Source organism: Ovis aries, chromosome 4, assembly GCF_016772045.2.
Source record: "Ovis aries strain OAR_USU_Benz2616 breed Rambouillet chromosome 4, ARS-UI_Ramb_v3.0, whole genome shotgun sequence".
In the NCBI taxonomy this organism is placed as follows: domain Eukaryota; kingdom Metazoa; phylum Chordata; class Mammalia; order Artiodactyla; family Bovidae; genus Ovis; species Ovis aries.
Genome location: NC_056057.1, coordinates 11979644 through 12006205, shown reverse-complemented (window position 1 = coordinate 12006205; position 26562 = coordinate 11979644). Strand labels below are relative to the sequence as shown.

The following is a 26562-nucleotide window of genomic DNA, read 5'->3' as shown; positions in this document are numbered from 1 at the left end:
TGAGAGATCTCCTGCTCTTCCCCCAAAGGAAGTTGCTCCTGCCTGAAATAATTCTTCCTTTGTTCATGACTTCCTTGTCCTGCCCCTCTGTCCCTATAAAAAACCTTCCATTTTGCACAGCTCCTTGGTGAGCCTTTCTACTTGTTAGATGGGATGCTGCTCAATCCATGAATTATTTAGTAAGGCCAATTATATCTTCAAATTTACTCAGTTACATTTTTTTTTTAACAACAGTAAACAAGGGGATGGTGGTTAAGCAGATTGAAATCCTTGTGTTCCCCACTGATAAGAGTTTCTAGAGACTTAAGAGTCATTCTCCTCCTCCTGATACAGAGGAGTGAGTGCTTGTATGCATGCTAAGTCACTTCAGTCATGTCTGACTCTTCACAACCCTATGGACCAAAGTGCACCAGGCTCCCCGTCCATGGGATTCTCCACGCAAGAATCCTGGAGTGGGTTGCCATTTCCTTCTCCAGGGGATCTTCCCAACCCAGGGATCGAACTCACATCTCTTAGGTCTCCTGCATTGCAGGCAGGTTCTTTACCACTAGTGCCACCTGGGAAGCCCCATAGAGAAGGAGACACCCTTACCAATGGAGATTTCCCTTACAAATAAAACTCAAAAGAGGACAGCAGTTTACCATCATTCTTTCCAGCGTCACTTCTTTCTTGAGCTGGTCGACTTCCATCTTCAATTTGTCCTTTTCTGTCAGGTCCTCAATGTTGATCACTGGCATCTTCTGCCTGCTGAAAAAGTAGAAAGTTTTATACACCTGAATTGTCAGACTCACTTCAAGTTAATGTAAACCAAACCTTCCTTCAGCTCTGAACTTACTAAGCGAACTGTTTAACTTCCTTTGATAACCAATTTCTCTTGAATGCTCTCCAAACAATACTAGCCTACGCACTAGCCCTGAGATTTTAAAGCTTTCTTATAATCTTCACTAATGTGATTAAGTATTTAACTCTAAACACCTGCTACTAGGTTTGTGAAGCGAGGTCAGTTTGCTCAGTATATTATCTTAAATATCCAGTGCTGCTCCTTTTCCCTATTTCTTGGCACAGGGTATAAACTTGAGGTTGCAACCCTCATCTCCAACTCCAAAACCCTCCATTATATGATTTATGCCATTTATGTTAGTTTGAGGTCACTGAGGACTGCCCATTAATTCTCTAAATCACTAGAGTATTTAATCTGATATTAACAGAGAGACATACAAAAAGTATCATTATAAGTCCCTTATAAATAATGGATTGACATAGGAACCAACAGAATGAAAATACACCAACAAATAATCTTGCTAATTAGGAACAAACTAGCATATGACTTAGATTATACCTGGAGTGTTTTTTTTTTTTCTTTTTGTATATTACTGTCATAATGAATTAGATAGCAATGATGAGCAAATGCAGCAGGTTAAAGGGGACGTGGTGAGTCTGATCTCCCAATGTATATTATAAAAGAATTAGGGCAGTAGCAATATCTTCTTCTTCTTAATTAGATCCGTGGGTAGTGGGAAAGACGGCATAGTATTTTAGTGATTCCCTTAGGAAACTGCCTGGAAAATATTTCATTGTATCCAAGTGGCATCATGCTTTGTGATCTGTCCTCTTCAGTCTTGTCTTTCCTTTCGTGTCTCTAATCCAACTTCTATGATGACATATTTTGATGAAAGTTAGATATGCTCGGGTCATATGCTCTTTTGGAAAAGAGCTTAAAGTCATACACATACATAAAAATATGCTGCTACTCATATGTTAGCAATTAATTTATATAGTATTTTCATTTCCAAAACATTTGAGGAAATATTATTTTCCTTCTTAGTTTTATAATACTCTGTTCTTCTCTGAGTAAAAAAGAGATAGTTTAGCCTGTTTTCAGGGATAAATGCCTACTGATGCCACCAGAGAGGTAGAAGAGGAAACCCAATGGACATGAGCGTGTGTGTGTTAATCGCTCAGTCATTGTCTGACTCTTTGCAACCTCAGGTACTGTAGTCTGTTAGGCTCCTCTGTTCATGGAATTCTCCAGGCAAGAATAATGGAGTGGGTAGCCATTCCCTTCTCCAGGGGATCTTCCTGACCCAGGGATCCAACCCCAGTCTTCTGCACTGCAAGCAGATTCTTTACAATCTGAGCCATCAGAGAAGACCCTCCAGTGGATACCCAAAGCCAGTATTTCCTATACTTTTAACTTTCATTTTGCATTTATTTTTTTTCTATTCTATGAATCCCACTGTGCAATTGTTGTTTGGTATTTGAAAGCCCATTCTCAATTTTATTCTTACCTTCCTTCTCACCTCCTTTAGACTACCTGCAAAAATTCACAAGCACATCTGTTTCTCCGGATCGTTTTTATTTGTTGACATTGTCCTTTGCACAACTTTTCCCCACCTTGGAGAATGTTTTCCACTTGGCAACAGCTTTGAAGAATCACTTTAGGAACTTGTTGAAACAGAAGCCCAACGTAAGAGGTTTCGATTTAGGGCAGGGCTTTCTCTACTGAGGAGAAGAAGGCTTACCATATATTGGCAATAAAATGATCATCCACCAGCACTTGCTAGCTGTGTGGTCCTGATCAAGTTCTATAATCTCTCTGTGACTCATTTTACTAGGAAATAGGAGCAGTGATAGTATCTACATCGCAGATTTCTTTGCTTGAGAAGAATAAAGATTGTATAACACTTGGGGCATGGAGCAAGCACTCAGTACATGATAGCTGATGTGACTCACTTACTCTGTACCTCTAGACTTTCACATTGTGCTGTTATACTGGTCACTTGCTGATACGTGGCTTTAAAAGTGCTCTTAATGGATATCACGAGGACACGATTTAGGTCCTGTAATACCACGTGTAGTAGATGCTGTTGGTGCCCTTTCCAGACTCCTCTTTCTCTTTCCAGGGTGGGTTATTTATCCCTCTAGAAGCTGTGGGTATTGACAGACACCTTTGCTTATGTTTTCCCTTGGCTGATGAAAACCTTCAACTGATAATACCTGGCAGGTTATGACAACTGGCCCCTGTGAGTGTTCTGTAGCAAATGGTTGTCTGAAGTGGGGTTCTGATAGTCCAGACCACTGCCTCTGGGCTGAAAAGCCTTGATATAACTGAGCTGAGAGCCTTCCTGAGCATCCCATGGGTTCAGGATGAAGCTAGACTTCTGAAACTACATCTTCTCATACCTTCTCCTCCTTCATCCTGCTTTCCTCATCAGAGATCTCTCCTGAGAATTCACCCTCAATAAATCACCTGGAAAAGGGTCTCTGTCTTAGGATCTGCTTCTGAGACACACTGAAACACAATAGATTATAAGAACCTCTACAACAGCACTCATATCTTTTATAACATATGTCCTTACCACTGTGTTTTGTTTTGTATATTGTTCAGATACAGAAGAGGATCACAAAGGACTGATAAAGCCACTTGCAGCCTATGTCAGAAATATTTACCTCGACATCGAGAGAAGTGCAAGATGTTGTAGAGGAGCAGAAATAATTTTCTCTCTACCCTTCTAGGTTCTCGGCTGAGACCATCCTGTAATAAAAGATTAATAGAAGAAAAATGAACAGAAGTTTAGCAACACATATACCTCCTGTATACGTGGGGGAGACCCAGGAAAACTGAGTAACCTTCCCAAATGGCCCAAGCCACCACCTTAAACACTGCTTCCTGCTAAAGACAGAAGAAGATGCTATGGAGGGGGAGGAGGAGTCAGTTATGGGAGGTATTCAGGCAAAGCACAGTCAACAAGGGCTGTGAGACATAAGTTGCTGTCTTCTCCATTGATAAGAGCTTTTAGAGATTTAGACTCATCCTCTTCTTTCTGGTACAGAGAGGGAGACACCATTACAGAGAGTTCTCTTAGAAATATAAATGTCTCTTAGAAAAGAATAACTTCTTCTTGGTTTTCATGGCTTCTCCTATGTCTGCTGTTTCTTAAAAATAATCAGCTCAAAATACCCCTTATGCCAGAGAGACGTATTGTGAGCTGGCATCTTATTCTCCCTTCCAGTACCTAACTTGACATTATTAACACAGGATTTCTTAACTCTAAAATGCTCTGACTCACCATATTTAATAACAATTTAAGCAAAACACACTTCATTTGATGTCAGTCTTAGAAAGTGAATCTTCGACAATTTCAGAATGCTTGCCAAATTTGATACCATAGGTCTTGTATGGAAAAATTCAAAGAGTGAAGATCAAAACTCTGACCACCCTCAAGGACACCTAGATACACAGTGAAGCACAGCCTATATTATCTGCATGGAGATATACATATATATATATATATATATATATATATATATATATATATATATATATCTCTCTCTCTCTATATATATATGTGTGTGTGTGTGTGTGTGTGTGTATCTCCATGCTCAGAGTTGTATTGAAGTCAAAGATTTAAAAGCATTTAGATATAATATCATAGAATTACTTTTTAAAAAGTTTCATTGGAGTATAGTTGATTTGCAATGTTATGTTAGTTTCAGGTGTACAGCCAAGTGAATCAGTTGTATACATATATATACTCACTCTTTTTTTTGATATTCCTTTCCCATATAGGTCATTACAGAGTATTGAGTAGAGTTCCATGTGCTATACAGCAAGGTTTCTATTATCTATTTTTTCATAGTAGTGTAATTTTCAACACCATCCCCCAATTTATTCCCCCCAACTTATCCCCTGGTAACCACAAGTTCGTTTTCTATATCTGTAAGTCTACTTCTGTTTTGCAAATAAGTTCATTTGTACCTTTTTTAAAAAATTCCATAAATAAGCAATGTCATATGATATTTGTCTTTCTGTGTCTGATTTACTTCACTCAGTATCACAATCTCTAGGTCCATCCATGTTGCTGAAAAGGGGCATTATCTCATTCTTTTTTATGGCTGAGTAATATTCCTTATATATATGTACCACACATCTTTTTTATCCATTCACGTTTTGATAGCCTCAGGGAGCTTCATGTTGTGGCTCTTGCAAATAGTGTGGCAGTGGCTTCATATGTGGCTCTTGTAAATAGTGTGGCAGTGCCCACTGGGCTGTATATCTTTTGGAATTCTGGTTTGCTCCAGGTATATGCCTGGGAACAGGACTGCTGGATCTTATGGTAGTTTTATTTTTAGCTTTTTTAGAAACCTGTTCTCCATAGAGGCTGTACCGATTTACATTCCCACCATCCGTGTAGGTGAGTTCCCTCTTCTCCATAGCCTCTCCAGCATTGTAGATTTTTTTGATGCTGGCCATTCTGAGCAGTGTGAAGTGATACCTCATTGTAGTTGCGATTTTCATTTCTCTAATAACTAGTGATGTTGAGCATCTTTTCATGTGCTTTTGGCCATCTTATCATCTCATTACTATTTATTCCATTTGCAGATGAGGCAAAGGGGATCCAGAAAACAGACGTGCCCCAAATCACACTGTTGGTAAGAGCAGAGCTGGGGTTATGGCACAAGTGTTTGTTTTCTGGTCTGGGATGATTTCCATTCTAGCAAACTACTCCCAGTTACACTCTTCAAACCAGTTTAAAAGACTGGATTTGCTTTTCTTTCATGGACTCCATTCCTCTGGAACTGTTTAGAGAAAGAGAGCACAGAATTGACAACCAGGGACACTAGGCGCCTCCATGCCCAGTTTCCATTGCCTAGGCCATATACTCTAAACTTTGAGGTTTGGGCCACCCTCCATGGAAAGTCCTAAGAGGTGCTAGGTCAGATCGCTGGAACTGCTACCAAGTATCCCCACCCCAACCTTCACCAGAGTATAAAGAGAGGGCTGAAGACTCATAGAGCAACAAGCCAGGGTGGCAGGTACAGCTAACTCAGGGAAGGCAGATACTCCCATCAGGTAGAAGACACATCGCATTTTACCTCTTCCTCCACCCTGCGCTACCATCAGAGGAGTTAAGGTCCAAAAAAGCCTAGAGGAGTAGAGGCTGGGGAGAAAGAGCACTGGTTCTCAGGGGGAGCAAGAGTGCCCCCTAGGGGGCCTTTTAAACGGCCAGATTGTTTGCGTTTTCGCTGGTTTTGTAGGTATGGGTGAAGGATGCTGAGGACAGAACTGTGTAGAGTAGCTTGTTGTTGTTTTAGCCGCTAAGCCATGTCTGATCCTTTTGTGGCCCTATAGGCTGTAGCCCGCCAGCCTCCTCTGTCCGTGGGATTCCCCAGGGAGGAATACTGGAGTGGGTTTCCATGTCCTCTTCCAGGAGCTCTTCCCAACCCAGGGATCAATCTAGCATCTCCTGCATTGGAAGATGGATTTTTTTTTTTTTTTCACCACTGAGCCATTGGGCTTCCTAATAGAATAGAGTAGCTTCAGTTCAGTTCAGTTCAGTTACTCAGTCTTGTCTGACTCTTGGCGACCCCATGGACTGCAGCATGCCAGGCCTCCCTGTCCATCGCCAGCTCCCGGAGTTTATTCAAACTTAGGTCCATTGAGTCAGTGATGCTATCTAACCATCTCATCCTCTGTCGCCCCCTTCTCCTCCCACCTCCCCGGTGCTTCTTTCCCAGCACCAGGGTCTTTTCAAATGAGTAAGTTCTTCACATCAGGTGGCCAAAATATCAGAGTTTCAGCTTCAGCATCAGTCCTTCCAATGAATATTCAGACTGATTTCCTTTAGGACGGACGGGTTGGATCTCCTTGCTGTCCAAGGGACTCTCAAGAGTCTTCTCCAACAACACAGTTCAAATGCATCAATTCTTCGGCACTCAGCTTTCTTTATAGTCCAACTCTCACATCCATACATGACCACTGGAAAAACCATAGCCTTGACTAGACAGACCTTTGTTGACAAAGTAATGTCTCTGCTTTTTATCTCTAGTTTGGTCATAACTTTCCTTCCACGCAGCAAGCAACTTTTAATCTCATGGTTGCAGTCACCATCTGCAGTGATTTGGGAGCCCCCGAAAATAAAGTCTTGGACTGGGCTGGCTCCTCCCGGCCACTGCCCCTGGCCTTGGGTGCGGGGTGGCTCCTCTCAGCCTTTCCTGCAGCCTGACACTCTCGGCCGCTGCCCCTGACCTCAGACATGGGATAACTCCTCTTGGCCGCCACAATTCGGGCATGGGGTCCTCCCAGCTTCTGCCCCTGACCTCAGACATGGGGTAGCTCCTCTCGGCCATGTTTAATGAGCTGGTTGCAGCAAGAAATGCAAAAAAACCAAACTGGCTGTCTGGGGAGGCCTTACAAATAGCTGTGAAAAGAAGAGAAGTGAAAAGCAAAGGAGAAAAGGAAAGATATAAGCATCTGAATGCAGAGTTCCAAAGAATAGCAAGAAGAGATAAGAAAGCCTTCTTCAGCGATCAATGCAAAGAAATAGAGGAAAAGAACACAATGGGAAAGACTAGAGATCTCTTCAAGAAAATTAGAGATACCAAGAGAACATTTCATGCAAAGATGGGCTCGATAAAGGACAGAAATGGTAGGGACCTAACAGAAGCAGAAGATATTAAGAAGAGGCGGCAAGAATACACAGAAGAACTGTACAAAAAAGAGCTTCATGACCCAGATAATCACGATGGTGTGATCACTCATCTAGAGCCAGACATCCTGGAATGTGAAGTCAAGTGGGCCTTAGAAAGCATCACTATGAACAAAGCTAGTGGAGGTGATGGAATTCCAGTTGAGCTGTTTCAAATCCTGGAAGATGATGCTGTGAAAGTGCTGCACTCAGTAGGCCAGCAAATTTGGAAAACTCAGCAGTGGCCACAGGACTGGAAAAGTCAGTTTTCATTCCAAGAAAGGCAATGCCAAAGAATGCTCAAACTACCACACAATTGCACTCATCTCACATGCTAGTAAAGTAATGCTCAACATTCTCCAAGAAACCGAAGAACTAAAGAGCCTCTTGATGCAAGTGAAAGAGGAGAGTGAAAAAGTTGGCTTAAAACTCAGCATTCAGAAAACTAAGATCATGGCATCCTGTTTCATCACTTCATAGCAAATGGATGGAGAAACAGTGGAAATAGTGACAGACTTTATTTTTCAGTTCAGTTCAGTCGCTCAGTCATGTTGGACTCCTTGCGACCCCATGAATTGTAGCACGCCAGGCCTCCCTGTCCATCACCATCTCCCGGAGTTCACTCAAACTCACGTCCATTGAGTCAGTGATGCCATCCAGCCATCTCATCCTCTGTCATCCCCTTCTCCTCATGCCCCCAATCCTTCCCAGCATCAGAGTCTTTTCCAATGAGTCAACTCTTTGCATGAGGTGGCCAAAGTACTGGAGCTTCAGCTTTAGCATCCTTCCTTCCAAAGAAATCCCAGGGGGTGATCTCCTTCAGAATGCACTGGTTGGACCTCCTTGCAGTCCAAGGGACTCTCAAGAGTCTTCTCCAATACCACAGTTCAAAAGCATCAATTCTTCGGCCCTCAGCCTTCTTCACAGTCCAACTCTCACATCCATACATGACCACTGGGAAAACCACAGCCTTGACTAGATAGACCTTTCTTGGCAAAGTAATGTCTCTGCTTTTGAATATGCTATCTAGGTTGGTCATAACTTTTCTTCCAAGGAGTAAGAGTCTTTTAATTTCATGGCTGCAATCACCATCTGCAGTGATTTTGGAGCCCCCCCAAATCAAGTCTGACACTGTTTCCACTGTTTCCCCATCTATTTCCCATGAAGTGATGGGACTGGATGCCATGATCTTCGTTTTCTGAATGTTGAGCTTTAAGCCAACTTTTTCACTCTCCTCTTTCACTTTCATCAAGAGGCTTTTAGCTCCTCTTCACTTTCTGCCATAAGGGTGGTGTCATCTGCATATCTGAGGTTATTGATATTTCTCCCAGCAATCTTGATTCCAGCTTGTGCTTCTTCCAGTCCTGCGTTTCTCATGATGTCCTCTGCATATGTTAAATAAGCAGTGTGACAATATACAGCCTTGACACACTCCTTTCCCAATTGGGAACCAGTCTGTTGTTCCATGTCCAGTTCTAACTGTTGCTTCCTGACCTGCATACAGATTTCTCAAGAGGCAGGTCAGGTGGTCTGGTATTCCCATCTCTTGAAGAATTTTCCATAGTTTTCAATAGAGTAGCTTAGAGTCTCACTAATATCTTTCAGAGTTTCCATAGGTTTCTTGAAATTTTATTTAGAATTAAAGGAAGATTCCTTGTTGTAGGAAATGGCAACCGATTCCAGTAATCTTTCCTGGAGAATCTCATGGACTGAGGAACCTGGTGGGCTACAGTTCATGGGGTCGTAAAGAAGTCTGCCATGACCTAGTGACTAAACAACAACAAGGACAGTGTAAAGTTAGAAGGCTACTTGTCTTATGTTTACTTTTAAATGTTATAGATTCGAGTATTTTGAAGAAAACTCGACTAATAAAACAGTTAACTTATAAGGACTATATTGGAGAAAATTACTACAATTAATTTTTAAAAGTCCTTTGTTTTGTACAGAGAATCAATCACAGATTCTTTGAAATAGAAATGCTGTTAGGACACTTCAAATATGTTGATTCATAAACATTCAGCTTGACACATTTTTCGGACACAAATCCACTCTGTTATGTACAATAAACTTGTAATCATGGGTATAAACTTTCTCTTCTCGTACTTTTCTTTTTCATCTTGACATTATACTTGGGACTATTAACGAATAATAGCTTACATTTTTATTCATTTGTTCAATAAATATTTACTGAGTTCTATTATGTGCCATATAGTATTCTGGATTCTTGAAGATAGAGCAGAGAAAAAAAAAATTTGGAACACTTACATTCTCATGTGGGAGACAAACAATAAATAAGATTTAAGAAATTAAATGTAGCAATATATTGTGAAAAGTGTTAAGGGGAAAAATGTAACACGGAAGGAAAAGGAAATGTCAAGAGAAGTTATTTCAGTCATTGAGAGAGTGGCCAGGGCAGGCTTCTCTGAGACAGTGCTATTTGAATGAAGACCCAAAGGAGCGACGGCGTGTCTAAGAGAGCACTGCATGTATCTAAGAGAAGGCGGTTCCAGGGATCAGTAAGAGCAAGGGTAGCAGTGAACCAGTACGAAAGTGATGATCAAATGAGTGTGGGATGAGAATAGCATGTGCTATCAGGAATTGCAGGGGTCTTTCAGGCCATTGTAAAGACTCCGGCTTCATTATGAGTGACAGGGAACATGGGAGGGTTTTGAGTAATAGAGTGATATTATCTGTCATATGTTTTAGCATCATGATTCTGGCAGCTCTTTTGAGGTTAGACCATAGAGGGCAAGGGGAGAGGCAGAGATGAAGCAGTTTTGGTAATTAAGGTGAGACATGATGGTGACTAAAATCAGAGTAATAGTTGTGGAGGTGGGGACACGTGATGAGATTCTAAACATATTTTGAAAGTAAAAATAATAGGACATGCTGAGAGATCAGATATAGGAATAAGAAGAAAGAAAAAGTCAAGGTAACTCCAATGATTTGAGTCTGAACAACTGAAAAAGGAATCTGCTATTAAGTTGGTGCAAAAGTAATAGCGGTTTTGGACCCTGAATTTTAAATCTTTATAACTAAGCTCAAACACATCTTTATTAATCAAAGTAGGAACAATGATAATCAACACATTTTTGCCAATGAGAAATCAGTTTGTATATTCCTGTAGCAAAATATATATATATATATATATATATATATAAAACCCGTGCTTCAGGATTTGACGAACTCTTGGAAATCATTTTCTGCCTCCTGCTGGTCTGGTCATGGGAGCATTTTCCCTGCAAAATGTTGTCAAGATGCTTGAAGCAGTGGTTGGTTGGCAAGAGGTCAGGTGAATATGGCAGATGAGGCAAAACTTCGTAGCCCAATTCATTCAACTTTTAAAGCACTGGTTGTGTGACATGTGATCGAGTATTGCTATGGAGACGAACTGGGCATTTTCTGTTGACCAATGTCAGCTGCAAAGCTGCAGGCACTGCAGTTTTTGGTGCATTCCATCGGTTTGCTAGGTGTACTTCTCAAATGCAATGGTTTCACAGGGATTCAGAAAGCTATAGAGCATCAGAGGAGCAGCAGACCACCAGTGACCATGACCCTTTTCTGGTGCAACTCTGGCTTTGGAGCTTCTGCTCCAACCACTGAGCTGGTTGTCATATAAAATCCCATTTTCATCACATGTCACAATCTGATTGAGAAATGGTTAATTGTTGTTGCATATAGTAAGAGAAGATGACACTTAAAAATGATGATTTTTTTTTGAAATGCAGTCAGTTCACGAGACACCTACTTATCCAGATTTTTCACCTTTCCAATTTGCTTCAAATGCCAAATGACCATAGAATAGTTGGTGCTGAGTTCTTGGGCACCTTCTCGTGTAGTTTGAAGAGGATCAAGTTTTGATGATGCTTTCAGCTGGTCACTGTCAACTTCCGGTGGCCGGTCACTGCGCTCCTCATCTTCAGCGCGCTGGTCTCCTTTACAAAATGTCTTGAACCGCCACTGTACTGTGCGTTCATTAGCAGTTCCCAGACCAAAGGCATTGTTGATGTTTTGAGTTGTCTCTGCTGCTTTAGGACCCATTTTTAACTCAAATAAGAAAATCACTCGAATTTGCTTTTTGTCTAACATCATTTTTCCATAGTCTAAAATACATATAAAATAAACAGCAATAATTCATTAGCAAAAACCATAAAGAAAGAAATGTTCATTAAAATGATGTATTAACATGACCCACATTTATTTAAGAATGTATTCCTGTATCAAGCGGCAAAGTTCAACAATGCAAAACAGCAATTACTTTTGCACCAACTTAATATTTCCTGAGGTGGGGAAGACTTGAGAAGGGGAATCCCATGTTTAAAATGCTTGCTACACATTCATTTGAATAGGCAGTCTGGAGTTTAGGGGAAAGGCCAGAGCTTAGGAGAGAGCCAGGAAAAAACAGAAAAGAGAAGAGAACAAAGGATTAACCTGAACCCTCTAACACGAGGAGATGAGATGAAATTAATAAAGGAAAATGAGCTTGTTGTGATGGATTAATGAGTTAATAACTTCTGAGCATTTACTATGTGTCAGACACTGTGTTGAACACCCATAGGTATCCCTTTATATCTACTCTTTTTCCTCTTTCTACATGGGCCAGTAAAATGATAGCTACTAACAAGCATTTATTTATTCAGCAAATATTTATTAACTACCAGGGACCAGGTGCTCTTGATTGCTAGGTGCGGAAGCAGCAAACAAAATCAACTTTCTTATCTCTTACTGTGTCTATACTACATCCTTCCATAAATCATTCTTTTCCTGTTGAGAGTTTTTTTCCTATCACATAAAACATAGTTTGTGTTTGGGGTTTTTTTCTTCCATCTAATCAAGTTGATCACACATTTTATCATATTTGGTTTTTCAAAGCCAGTTGCTTTTGTATTTGTGGCTATTTTTATTACACGGATTGCATACCAATCTCTTTCAACCTGTAGCTAAGCATGAGTGAGTCTAGACATTCAAATAGATTCTATGACAACTCACTTTCTTCCCCAGGGCAGCTCTGGTTCTCTGTTTCTACTGAGCAAGTTGGGTTTTTAAGACACTTGAAAAGAAGTAGGAGAGTGGTAATAATAAAAAATTGTTTATTCCCCAGATATTTATGAGATCTTACTTTCCAGGTCTTACTAAATCAACTAAGGAGGGAAAAACCAAAAGAATATAGTATGATGAAGACTGAAAAAAGGCATTTCGAGAATGATGAAGGATTTGAAATTGTTAGCTACTGCTGAAAGGTTAGACAAAATATAGTTGGGAAAATGTGGTCTCTGGTGACCTTAGGGCCAGCTGCTTTGTCATAAGTATTGGGAGGTCCAGTAGGGTGTAGCAACGGGATGGGCTGCCTTTGACAAGAGCATTTTTTCTTCCTCTTCTCAGTGTGAAAGCTTATTGAATGGAATGTGGGAAAAAGGGGGAGATGAGGAAGTGGACGCAGATAGTGAAGATAACATTTCTGAGAAGTTCTGCTGGGAAAGGGAGTGGCGAAGTTGGGTCCTAATAGGAAAGGGCCATAGAGTCAAATATGAACTGCAAGTTTGGGATGAAAAAAATCAGAGATAGAGCACTCCAAATGGAAACTTACAACCTGGGTGTTGTGCTGAAGGATGAGAAAGGGGTCAGAGCTGATGTCACAGAGGGGTGAGTGAAGCCCTTGAGAAAGCAAGAGAAGAAAGGACCCAGAGAAGTGGCTAAGGGGTTGACCTCTGGACCAGGGCATGTCCTCTATTGTAAGAGAAAGGAAGCTAGAGAATACAGGACAGTCCGTTGACCAGTAGGAACAACTCCCTCTTCTCTGACTCATTCAGTATATCCAGTCCAGACTAGTACTCAGTTCTCTTCTAATACAACATTTCAGTTCAGCTCATTCCTCTCACTAACAGTCAATAAGAGGGAAAAAAACAAAACAAAACGTGAGTGCTAGGAGATGTATGTGAAATGAAAGTCACTCAGTCACGTCTTACCTGGAGAATCCCATGGACGGAGGAGCCTGGTGGGCTGCAGTCCATGAGGTCGCTAAGAGTTGGACACACTGAGTGACTTCACTTTCACTTTTCACTTTCATGCACTGGAGAAGGAAATGGCAACCCACTCCAGTGTTCTTGCCTGGAGAATCCTGGGGACCGGGGAGCCTGGTGGGAGGCGGTCTATGGGGTCGCACAGAGTCGGACATGACTGAAGCGACTTAGCAGCAGCAGCAGCAGCAGCAGCAGGCATGTCTGACTCTTTGTGACTCCGTGGACTATACAGTCCATGGAATTCTCCAGGCCAGAATACTGGAGTGGGTATTCCTGCTCCAGGGGATCTTCCCAACTCAGGGATCAAACCCAGGCCTCCCACATTGCAAGCCCCTTTCAAACTTCAGCTCGTGTCTCCTTGTGCCCCCAAATGGCAGGTTGTCCCTTCTTTGTAACTTAATATACAAAACTTTTCTACATAAAGCTACAGCAAATGAACATTTGAATGGCTTATTATGACACATTAGTAAATAATGTATAACCAACATGGGATTTGGGCTAGAGTATAAAAATAACAAGACTTTCTCATGAAGTGTATCTTTATACTTGAAAGGTCAAGACCCATTACTCTCTGCTAAATATAACCCTGAAAATAAGGTCTTTAGCGATTAACTCTCCCAATCCTCTTATCTGATTACCAACTTCGGCAGATGTTTCTCTAGGGAGCATTAGAGCAGTGCATTTAAACTGCACTTCTCTGCTAGTTCTCAATTATAACTTCATACTTGAGGAGAAAGGAAAGCTGAGATAGAGCTGCCCAGGTACTGAACTAGGGTCACGAGCACATGTTCTATTAAATGAGTCTGACTTTCGTCCCCATGAACATGGGAGAAAAGGATGTGGGCACAGTGAGGCCAGGGGAACCAGAAACCAGACCGCTTGTGCTGCTTGTATATGTAGTTTTGGCCGAGTCACATATCTATCGAAAGCTTCAGCTTCCTCATTTGCAGAGTGGGGAGAAAAAAGTATCTTCCTCAAGTGGTTATTGTGGGGGCATTTAACGAGCTAATGGGTGCAAAGTACAATGCAAACTCTGAACAAACATTTATCGAGGATCCCACGTGGTATACAAGAGTTCAGGGAAATTTTGCCTTCCTTCCCTCATCCTTAACCTGCCGCTCTTTCTAGTGGATTGGGAACCTCAGCTAGAATTCCGGATAGATGGTGAAGCTGCACAATGCTAAAAACTCAGGTAAAATAATTCAAAATCTGTCCCAACCTTCTTGGTGCCCTACACAGTTAAATGTCCAGCAACCTGAATGAGAAAAAAGATGGTCTGCATCCCGAGTAGGCATGACATTTGATGGAACATCCATTTAGGAAGAAGAGAAAGGAGGGTTCTGAAATCCTGCCTTCTTGAGGAGGGTAATGCTTTGCTATAACCCCAGCTCCTAAAAGAACCAACCAAAGCAACTAGCTGATGAAGAAAACAGCCTGTGTCCCACAGACACAGAAGACGCAATATGAGATATATTGACCTGGATTGGTTTTTATTGTGAATTGAGCTCTTGCTTAAGTTTTGATTTCTTCCTCCATGGTCCCATAGAACCTCGTACAGATTTTTAATATTGTACTAAGAACACTATATTGCAGCTGGGTCACAAAGTGTTTATCTGTCTACCCTATTTTGTCATGAGATACCTAGTGTGTTTATCATCTTTGTATCCCAAATGTACACAAAGGCACAAAATTGCACACACTGTAAATGTTTAATCTGCTTATTTTTAAAATAGGTGAATGAAAGAATGACCACGGTAAAAGACACACAATATACTTCATTATCTTGTTCTGCTTAGGGAGAAGAAGAATAATAAAATTAGGCATAGGGAATGTCTCATGCTTTTAAGTGACTCCACCTTATTATGTAACAATGATAAATGCACTCTGTGTCCGACAGAGGGTGCGACAGAGCAAACATTTCCTCCACGGCCCAACCCACTAGAAGAATGTCTAGCTGGTGAAGGAACAGTCTAAATTTTCACAAAACTCTCGTGACTACTGACTCACTCAGAAGAGATTAGCTGCCCTTTTCTGCAGATGTGCAAACTCGTTGTTAGTGCCAGCTGGACTCATTTCAGATTTTATTTTAACAGGGCTAAACTAATGAGTAGCAACAACTTTCTTTACTGATGAGTTATCAATGGAACTTGGAGAAGGAAATGGCAACCCACTCCAGTATCCTTGCCTGGAGAATCCCAGGGACGGAGGAGCCTGGTGGGCTGCCGTTTATGGGGTTGCACACAGTCGGACACGACTGAAGCGATTTAGCAGCAGCAGCAATGTAACTCCTTAAGTGGTGATGTTATGTTATGATATGCATCCCCAAATCACTGCGTTAAATTAATTCTCCTCATTCACTCAAAAGTTAGACAGGCCACCACTCCCTCGGGTATCTGACAGAGAGGAAGACCATCTGCCTCAGTCCTTTCCTTAAATTCATGGTCACCTTTGAAGTCTGTAGGGCTCTCAGAGGATAGAATAGAATGCTCAGGACTTGGGAATTCTAGAAGCAACTGTGTTCCAAAACAACTTCACATCCACTTGTTATGACGCCAAGGTCAGGAAGGGTGTGGAAAAGAACAGAGGCAAGGATCTGACATACAAAATGCTGCTCCTGAACTCACAGGAGTGTATGTGTGCTCCAATTCTGGTATTTACATGAACACTAAATACTCTAAGGGCTTCCCTGGGGGCTCAGATGGTAAAGAATCTGCCTGCAAAGCAGGAGACCTGGTCGATCCCCGGGTTTGGAAGATCCCCTGCAGGAGGTCATGGCAACCCACTCCAGTGTTCTGGACAGAGGATCAGACCATGGGGTTGCAAAGAGTTGGACATGACTGAGAAACAAAGCAGCAAATACTCTAAGGTCCTGACACAGCGGAAACAGCCTTGGTCTGGCTGTGTCAGCAAGAATCCAGGGCTGATTAAGTATCAGGAATGTGGGTTCTAGGCTCAGCTCTGCCAACAACGAAGGCAAGTGAACATGACCAGCCATTTTATCTTTCTAGGCCTCAACTCGTAAAGGTAAAATAACAATACTGGGACAGATGGTATTGACAGTTCTTTTCAGCATTCATTCTGTAAGAATGGGGACTTCAAAGGTTTCTCAGTGGTAAAGAACCTACCTGCAATGCAGGAGACCTGAGTTCGATCCCTGGGTCAGGAAGATCCCCTGGAGGAGGGCATGGCAACCCACTCCAGGATTCTTGCCTGGAGAATCCTATGGACAGAAGAGCCTGGTGGGCTCCAGTCCCTAGGACTGCATTTGTCAGCTCAGTTGAGTTGGACAAGACTGAGCATTCATATACGCACTATAAGAATGTAAGAATTCCATGCCTTATTTTACAGATCTCTAAGCTGTTTTGAGCCTCTGTCTTTAGCTGCACCATTAGAGCTGTTGCTTGGTCTGGCAATGACAAGTCAATCTGGGTGACTGTTTTTCCCAGTTCCCTCCAGCCTTGCACTTCCTGTTGACTCGGATAAAGGAATTCTGTTCCTCAGCTGTGCTGTGCTAATCTTTTGGCCTAGACACAGGTTTAAGGAGATAGAAGTACTATGACATCCATATGGAGGCTGATTGTAGTGGTCACATAGCTCCTTTCCACATGGTCCTAAAAATAAATTCAGCAACTTAAAGTAGTCCCAGGAATTTTAGCTTCCTCTTATACTGGAAAAGATCTTTTTTTCAGGGATATAGAAATACTCAAGGGTTTTGCAACTGAGGGGTAATGCTCTTCCTGATCACCTGGATTGACAATTTCACACTCCTAACTCCCCCACGTGTTCATTTGTCCTTCCCTGTCCCTGTGCAGTGGTCACAGAGCTGTTAGAGACACGCTGTATTTGGGACAGAGCAACAGAGGAAACTGCACTTCTCAGGTGGCTCAGCAGTAAAGAATCCACCTGCCAATGCTGGAGATGCAGAGGTGTGGGTACGATCCCTGGGTCAGGAAGACCCCCTGGAGAAGGAAATGGCAATCCACTGTAGTATTCCTGGCTGGGAAATCCCATGGACAACAGAGGAGCCTGGAGGGCTACTGTCCATGGGGTTGCAAAAGAGTAGGACACAACTGAGAGACTAAAAATCAACAAGGGAGGAAATGGACATGTCTAGAGCACCTCTGTGCACAGACTGCAGCCTGCGTCCATAGCTTCTGTACCTCAAAGGGGTGAGAGGTCTGGTCTTGCCTCGTGCCCCTCCATCTCTTACACAGCAGGCCGGAGGGCAGTGAGTGCCTGCTGGGGCTGAGAGAGCCCTGAAGCTCACCTCCCCAGAAGAGCTCCTCACAAAGCAATATCTGACCGCGTGACACCTTCTGAAGTGGAGAGGTGACCTCTGAGCTCAGCCAAAGAGCAAATCTGATGGGAGCAAAGTCATGGGCTGCAATGCTGCAGGCTCAATCGCGGTGCTCTGCTTCTCAATTGTGGTTCGTGCTCCATCTTAAAATGCTGTGCCAAGGCTTTCAGTGGGAACTGGGACATGGGGTGACTCTAGTGGGTTCTGTGCCTGTGTGTGAGGAGCTGAAGCGCATCTCTCTGAGTTGCTAGGTGCTTTCCTTTTAATTCTCATGTGTGTGTGTGTGTGTGTGTGTGTGTGTGTGTGTGTGTGTGTGTGTGTTAGTTGCTTAATCGCGTCTGACTCTGAAACCTCATGGACCATAGCCCACTAGGTCCTCTGTCCACGGGATTCTCCAGGCAAGAATACTGGAGTGGTTGCCATGCCCTCCTCCAGGGGATTTTCCAGACCTGGGACTAATCCCTTAAGAACTGTGTATTTTGTCAATTCTAAGACACTCCTTTTCTCTTATATTATCTCTGAAGTTGGAACGCATCTTATATTCAGCACGTGTGTGTATGTGCTTAGTCGCAACCCCATGGACTGTAGCTCACCAGGCTCCTCAGTCCATGTGATTTCCCAGGCAAGAATACTGGAATGGGTAGCCATTCCCTTCTGCAGGGGATCTTCCCAATGCAGGGATCGAACTTGGGTCTCCTACTTGAAGGCAGATTCTTTACTGTCTGAGTCATATCCTCACAGCACACTTATAAGGGACAGTTAGTGTATCCATTTCACAGGTAAGAAAACTGAGGCTCTAAGAGTTTATGTAATTTTTCCAAAGAAGGAAGAAAGAAAATCCAGGTACCCTCCGACTCCTAAGTCTGCTTTCCCACTGCACCGTGAAATTCCCCAAAATAATCTGCCCTAATTTAAAATATTACTCTTTCTATTAATACATGAAGCAAAAAGTGATCACAAATTGCTAGCAGCTGAGAACAAAGAACAGAATTGACAATAGTCAATGCTGAATGGTAATTATGTCTCACTCTCAATCCTTGAATCTGTTTTTAGTCCATTTGGGAGACATATTTAAACAGATTCAGAAGAATGGAAATAGTTTACCTTTGAAGTTGAATTAACTTTTCTTCTCAACATTGTTGTTGTTGTTCAGCCACTCAGTCATGTCTGACTCTTTGTGACCCCAAGGACTGCAGCAAGCCAGGCTTCCCTGTCCTTCACCATCTCCCAGAGCTTGCTCAAACTCATGTGCATTGAGTTAGTGATGCCATCCAACCTTCTCATCCTCTGTCATCCCCTTCTTCTCCTGCCTTCAATTTTTCCCCAATTAGGGTCTTTTCTAATGAGTCGGCTTTTCCCATCAGGTGGCCAAAGTATTGGACCTTCAGCTTTAGCATCAGTCTTTCCAATGATATTCAGGACTGATTTCTTTTAGAATTTACTGGTTTGATCTCCCTGCAGGCCAAGGGACTCTCAAGAGTCTTCTCCAACACTACAGTTCAAAAGCATCAATTTTTCAGTGCTCAGTCTTCTTTATGGTCCAAGTCTCACATCCATACATGACCACAGGAAAAAACCATATGGACCTTTATCAGCAAAGTACTGTCTCTGCTTCTTAATACTCTGTCTAGGTTTGTCATAGCTTTACTTCCAAGGAGCAAGCCTCTTTTAATTTCATGGCTGCAGTCACCATCTGCAGTGATTTTGGAGCCCAAGAAAATAGTCTGTCACTGTTTCCATTGCTTCCCCATCTATTTGCCATGAAGTGATTATCTCAACATGATCCTGGCTAAATGTCTGGTGAAATTTCCCTCCCCTATTAGTATTTGGGAGGTATTGGGAAGATCTAATCTGATTCTCAGAGGAGTATATCTTTCCAAAACCAACTGGCTGCCTCAGTGTTTGACTTGCTGGAGCTAGCTCACATTGGCTCTGGTGAACGCGACTGTATTCATCCATTCCCAACTCTGGTGGTTTGGAATCAGCCATAACTGGGAGCATTTACGCCATGGAAATCAGTAACATATTCAACCCAACACACCCCTCCCCCATTTCATTTTTCCTTCCTGGCAAACTGGTTGTTCAACCTTTATCCTTATAACCCTGTCACTCTTAACCACAGATATCCAGCAATCTGACAGCAAAAGAGACACAGAGTATTTCCAGACCAGGCTAGTTTTCCTAGGAATATAGTCCTTTGCCATGACACCAGGAAAACTGAAAACTGGCCCTAGGCATTATATGTGGAAATATCCCAGATTACTAACTCACCTTGAGCAGAGAGATTTTCCGAAACTGGAAAGAACTCTTGTAAATTCCCTTCAGTATCTTCAGAAGAAGCCAGGAATAGTTACTTTCTTAAGAATATTAAATAGAGCAAGAGGAAAAGGTGGAGGAAGGAAAGACACAGTCATCAAGAGAGCCCATTAAAATATTCTCCAAAAATATCCTTAACATTTCATATAAAATCCCAGTGTAGATCATTTGTTTTGTATAAACCAAAGACTAGGCTCACACTATTATGTCAAAGTACCAATGAATGGTAATAGACAAACTGACCCTGAGAAATGTATGGGAAGCAGCTGATTTGGTCAAAGCTTCAGGACCTACTCGCCACATCCCCCAAGGCTACTGCTCTTTGGATTTTCCTGTTTCGGGTCCAAAAACACAGTTATGACTCAAAAACACGGCTGATAGGGGTGGAGAATCATTTTGGAAAACTGATTGGCAGTTTCTAACATTTTAAAATATTTTACTTGAGAGTAATAAAAGTTGTTTGCATACACAAAGCAGCTTTATTCATAGCAGTAGCCCCAAACTAGAAATAATACAAATGTCCAGTAATAGGACATTCACTGTATACTCATACATTGCAAGACTACTCAACATTTACAAGGAACACACTCTAAGACAGCATGTGAGTGTGTGTGTTAGTCGCTCAGTCGTGTCCGACTCTTTGGGACCCCATGGACTGTGACTCGCCAGGCTCCTCTGTCCGTGGGGTTCTCCAGGCAAGAATACTGGAGTGGGTTGCCATTCCCTTCTCTAGGGGATCTTCCCAATCCAGGGATTGAACCTGCATCTCCCACATTGCAGGCAGATTCTTTACCATTTGAGCCACGAGGGAAAGCCCCTACAGCAGCATAAGTGTGTCTTAAAACCAGTAAAGTGAAGTACAAAACAGTACAGATTTTATGATTCTGTTTGCATGAGATTTAGAACAGGGAAATCTAATTTATGCTGATCAGAAGAGCTATTGTCCCTGGCCTCAGGTTGAAGGATGGACTGGGAAAGGGTATAAGAGAATGTTCTGGGGTGATGACAATGTTCTAATTCTGGATTGGAGTGGTGATTACAAAGGAATATATAATTGCCAAAATTGACCCAGCTATACACTTGGACATATTATGAGCCCATGAAATGTAAATCAGACCTCTACTGAAATATGTGGTTGAAAGTGTTAGTCGCTCAGACTGAAGCCTGCCAGGCTCCTTTGTCCATGGAATTCTCCAGGCAAGAATAGAGTGGGTTGCTATTCCCTCCTCCAAGGGATCTTCCCTACCCAGGGATTGAACCTGGGACTCCTCACTGCAGGGAGATTCTTTACCATCTGAGCCGCCAGGGAAGCCCATATCTATGTCTAAAGGTAAATAGATACGCATATGCTTACATTTCTAATCTAATGAAAGGATCTAATGTAATAAGCCCCGCTTCCTTGGGCCCTAGGAGTTTCACACTTTCTACCTGCCAAAGACACAGACTTTGTGCTTTCAAAGTGTGGATTCAGGCCTCGGCGTGATGCTGCAAGCTGGAACCTTGTGCAATCACACCCAGGTCATTTCCCTCAAGCTTGTCGACTTCCCATCTCTGACACAATGCTTCATCTGGGTCATCCCCGAAGAGCCACGGGAGAAAGTTTGGGGCCAGGTTCAGCTTGGCGGGGAATTCCTCTCCCCCGCACACACTTTCCAGCGCAGGGAGGCGGCCGGGTCACAGAGCTCACGGGGCATGAATCAGCCTCCCCTCCAGGCTCCACGAAGGCGCGCTCCGCCCTGTCCCGTCTCTGAGGGCCGCTAACCCTACAAAAGCAGCGGCACCCACCGCGCTGGAATCCAGACCGCTTGGAGGCTGGACGCTGTGCACCCTCCTCCGCTCCTCTCGCCGGCACCGTCTGAATCCGGACACCATGGACTCGGTTCGCCCCCTCTGGCTGATGCTTCTGTCGCTGCTCCTCGTGGGAACTGCGCTGGGTGATGCCCCGCAGGCGCCGCCAGGTACCCCACCAACCCGCGCTCAGGGGACCCCTTTTCGCCCTGGCCAGGCGGCAGGAGTTCCGCGGACCCCTGCACCCGCTCTCTGCGCCCTCCTTCCCCCTAATTCCTGTCGTGCACCGCAAGTTTGCACTTCCTGTCTCTGTAAGGCCCTTCTGCTGGGCTGGGAAGCTGCTGGGACAAACCTCCCCACCCCCACCACCCTGGGGGAAGCCCTCCCTCCACCGAGATGCGGCTGACCTCCTCCTCTGCCTCTGGTTCTCCTACCCCTCCTGTAGGAAATAACGCGGAAATCTGCCTCCTGCCCCTGGACGACGGGCCCTGCCGGGCGCGGATCCCCAGTTACTACTACGACAGGTACACGCAGAGCTGCCGCGAATTCATGTACGGAGGCTGCGAGGGCAATGCCAACAATTTTGAAACTTTGGAGGCCTGCAACGAAGCATGCTGGAAGATTGAGAGTAAGTGCTCGCTCCCACTCCCAGAACTCCAGTACTGCGGCAGAGAAGGGCTAAGTGGGAAATGAGCTTATTTTTCACATCCCATAGTAAGTTTCATCCTTGATTTTCTCGGATCCTGTTTGGCTTATTGCTTTTCAGTTGACTAAAAGTGATCATGAAACTTCCAACGACAAACATTTCCTGTCCCTTAACTGGCATTTATCATAATTCAGTGTGTGTGCAGACTCCGGAAAGATTTCACCTAAGGCTTAAGGATGCAAGAGTGTCATGTATTAGGTGCAACATAAGTGCCTGTCTGTATTTATCATTAGTTCTAAACCTATGGTTTTTATGCCTTCTTGAGAGGGCATTTTCCTCTTGTCCACTGTGTAGCGATCTGAAATACTTTCAGTGGATTTTGTTATTAACGTCTGAATTTAGCTAATTATAACCTTACTTTTATCCCTTGATACCCAAAGAGATCTTGGGTTGGTATAGAGATATAAAAAATAGAGAGATTCACAATGCTGTTTGCAATTTTAATTATGTTTACTGTCTCTGTGAAGGCCTGTAATAGAACACGGGGCTCAGCTGTTAAAGGAACTGAGCCAGGGAAAAATGTGTATTCCTATGAATAAGTTTGATTAATTTCATACATTGAAACAATCAGAACACTCTGAGAGAAGAATCTTTCCAGTAAGCATGAAAAATTTATCACAGCTGTATCGGGTCTGGAGACACTGTTAAAAAAATCAAAAGCTGAATAGAGTTGTCTCTCAGTGTCTGTGGTGACTGGTTCCAAGACCCCAACTCTCTGATGCCAAAATCCACAGCATTTGCATATAACCTGTGCATATTCTCCCTTATACTTTAATTTATCTCTAGACTCCCTACCAGCATAGGACAAATTCAAACTTTGTTTTTTTGTGTGTTTTTTTTAATGAACTTTCAGGAATTATTTTTTCCTGAATATTTTCTCTCTGGGTTGGTTGCATCTGCGGAATGCTGGACCCAAGGATACAAAATCTTGTTGTTGCTGGACTAATGGGCAATCTTTTGGGCGTTTACTAGCCCAGCGCTAAATATCATGCCTCCCACCCCCATCACCACTCTACCCCTGGCCACCACCAGTGGCTTCTGAAAATACAGTTAAGTTTTAAAGGAAGAGTAAGAAGGCTGATTTTTGACTAACATTGTTTTATGCCCTCGTTTTCCTAGAAGTTCCCAAAATTTGCCGGTTAAAAGTGAATAAGAAGCAGTGTGGGGAGCTCAGAGAACAGTATTTCTTCAATCTAAGTTCTATGACCTGTGAAAAGTTCATATCTGGCGGGTGTCACAGCGATGAGAACCGGTTCCCAGATAAAGCTTCGTGTATGGACTTCTGTGCGCCAAAGAGAGGTAAATACTCTCTTTGTGGTGTCTGTACTTCATTTCTTTATTTAGACTTTAGGGTGAAAACATTAATAATTGATACGAAATTAAGCTGGTTTGCATGAATTTGTGAGAGTGCGAGCTAGAAGTTTAATAACTTGCCAAGTTCTCAGGGCTGGAAAGTGACGAAGCTCTGATTCAAGCTTTTACTTCCTCTTTTGCATTGTTTCTTTAGAACTATTTCTCATCTATTTAACTTGCACATAAAAAAAAAAACACTACAGTGTTCATTGATGAATCACATGTATGAAATCAGGTATATATATGAGATAGTGTGAGACAGAGAGAGACTTAAGCTGGTGAAACCTGAAGTTTTCTAAACTTTTTCATTAGATTTCTGTGTTCTTTAGTAATTACATATTGTAGCACAAATTGATCTCTCCTCCCCATGTTTTACCTACATAGCCCATGCAATCCCTAAAATGATGGGTTACTTGGGTAGTGGGCAGTGTTTGTAGAGGCAGTCCAGCATTTTCCGTAGGCACAGCAGAGACATGTACACATAGATAAGTTCAACAAACAAGGAAAATTTGCTTTGGCGGTCTCTGATAAACCTCTGTAGCTATACTGTGTTGAGTATGCAAAATCTTGAATTAATGAGGAGTTGCTTGTTGCTGGTGTTCTCTTAAATTGTTTATGTAAATGTAAGTGTTCCAGTGGCTACCTGGGAATTAGCTATATGTATTCTTGATTAATAATGGAAGGAGAGCTGATAGAAACATTGAAATTAAAACTACCAACACAAAAGAGTGTGCCAAAGCATGTCACATATTTCTCTTGAAACACAGCTCATTTTTACCTGACCATACATGATTTGGGGGTTTAATTTCTTTACACATTCAAATGATACAAGGATATAGCTTGAAATTCTATCTACTCCATAAGAATTTATAATGAACAAACTATGTGTTTGAAATGTAAGGCACACTTTTTAAATGGCTTAGTATAATATTTTGGATTCAGCAAGAAGCTTCTATGGGATTAGATGTTTTTTCACTTACTTCAGTAATCAGCACAGCTTATTATTTCCAGTATTACTGCATTTCTAATTTTATTTTCTTTTCCATTAAGCTCCAGCATTTTGCTACAGCCCAAAAGATGAGGGGCTGTGTTCTGCTAATGTCACTCGCTATTATTTTAACCCAAGACACAAAGCCTGTGAGGCCTTCACCTATACTGGCTGTGGAGGGAATGACAATAATTTTGTCAACTTGAAGGACTGCAAACGTACTTGTGTAAAAGGTAATGTTTTGGGTTTTTTTCTTATTCAGTTTTTAAACTAACTTTATACATAATTCATAAACAAAATTATTTTATGTACCCATTTTACTAATAGCATATTGCCATTTCTAGACTACTACATACATAGCACTTCAGTACTGATCAGTTTTGTCTAAATGCTTACACAGGCTAACTACAGTAGGCAGTAGCTGTGTCCTGATATTTTAAAGGTAGAATGTTATTAACTTAGTGGATAGTGAGTAAACCTGACTTTATACTCGTTAAAAGTAAGACGAGGTGGGTTTGTAAGCATGTCAGAAATGGTGATTTACAATGAGTCTACAGACTGGGGACATATGATGTTTATTTTTATTTTGTTGATCTTAGCCTTGAAGAAGGAAAAGAACAAGAAGATGCCAAGACTTCTCTTTGCCAATAGAAGACTGAAAATTAAGAAGCAGTTTTAACCAGCTTCTTCTTTTTTTTTTCTGGATGTCATCTTGTGAATGTCCTTATGGTTATATCTAAAGGACAACATGGTAACACAGGCAAGCCAACCATTAGTGATTTATCCACCGGTTCTTACATGTTACATTTTTTATTTGTGTATTTTTTAATACATAAGTAGCTGCTATTCAAATGTGAATCTATTGTTTTAAATATGCTATTCAACTACTTGTTTATGAGGTTAAATTCTTGCTGTGCATAAGATATAAAAGCAAATATGACTCACTCAGTTCTTGGGGTTGCTCTCCCTGATTACAGAAGATGATTGTGACTGAAAAACATGAGACAATATAATCATATTTTTTAACATATAGGATCATAAAAAGGACCAGCAAATATATTTAATTTTGTATTTAAAAATTAGATTATATTTTAGGCCCAAGGAGACAAATTTGAAGATTTACCAATACTTCAAAAAATGTTACAAATGCTATTATGTAGATCCTGCTAACTTACTTCAATTTCTGTTGTGTCATTTAAAAGATAATAAAGTAACGTTTTTGACTGAATTAAAAGCTAGTACATTAATTATATCAGAAATGTTCTCCTCGGAGGGGGAAAATTCTCTCTGTTCATCTATCCATCCATCCCCACTCAGCATATGTTGTTAAAATTTTTGTACTGTATTTATATTATATCAGAGACAATGCATATGTTTAATAATTTAAATTCCACTAATAAAATATTGCTGATAAATATGAGCATTTCATTTAAACAGTTTTTTTCTTTCTCTGTAACAACAAGATCTTCTTTTAAATTCCTACATTTTCTTGGCAAGAGTAATATTTAAAAGTATGCCCCTGATCTGGCAAAAGTATAAGTACGTTTGTGCTTTTCTTGAACAATCTTTCTTTTAAAAATGTATCCCAAAGGTATGACAACAGCAATAAAAAAATGAAAATGCTA

At 41.9% G+C, this 26562-nt stretch overlaps 2 protein-coding genes across 4 annotated transcripts in view; one reads left to right on the top strand and one right to left on the bottom strand.

Annotated features, from left to right (window-relative positions):
* Window positions 1-22412, bottom strand: part of GNGT1 (G protein subunit gamma transducin 1) — a 27165-nt gene extending 4753 nt beyond the window's left edge. Inside the window, exons 1-3 of one of the 3 annotated variants that reach the window (XM_012176340.5) lie at window positions 22298-22412; window positions 3451-3535; window positions 642-747 (exon numbers count right to left, since the gene is read on the bottom strand). In XM_012176340.5, coding sequence (XP_012031730.1) covers window positions 642-747; window positions 3451-3458 — 114 coding nt within the window. In that variant the 5' untranslated portion in view covers window positions 3459-3535; window positions 22298-22412. Of the gene's footprint in view, window positions 1-641; window positions 748-835; window positions 898-3450; window positions 3536-22297 lie in introns of those variants that run through there. The other 2 variants (XM_060414461.1, XM_060414462.1) reach the window with 2 other exon arrangements.
* Window positions 21895-26562, top strand: TFPI2 (tissue factor pathway inhibitor 2). Its single transcript, XM_004007722.5, has 5 exons — window positions 21895-22060; window positions 22336-22518; window positions 23716-23895; window positions 25000-25170; window positions 25537-26562. Exons 1-5 carry the CDS (start codon window positions 21973-21975, stop codon window positions 25614-25616), a joined length of 702 nt encoding a protein of 233 aa, XP_004007771.1. The 5' UTR covers window positions 21895-21972; the 3' UTR covers window positions 25617-26562.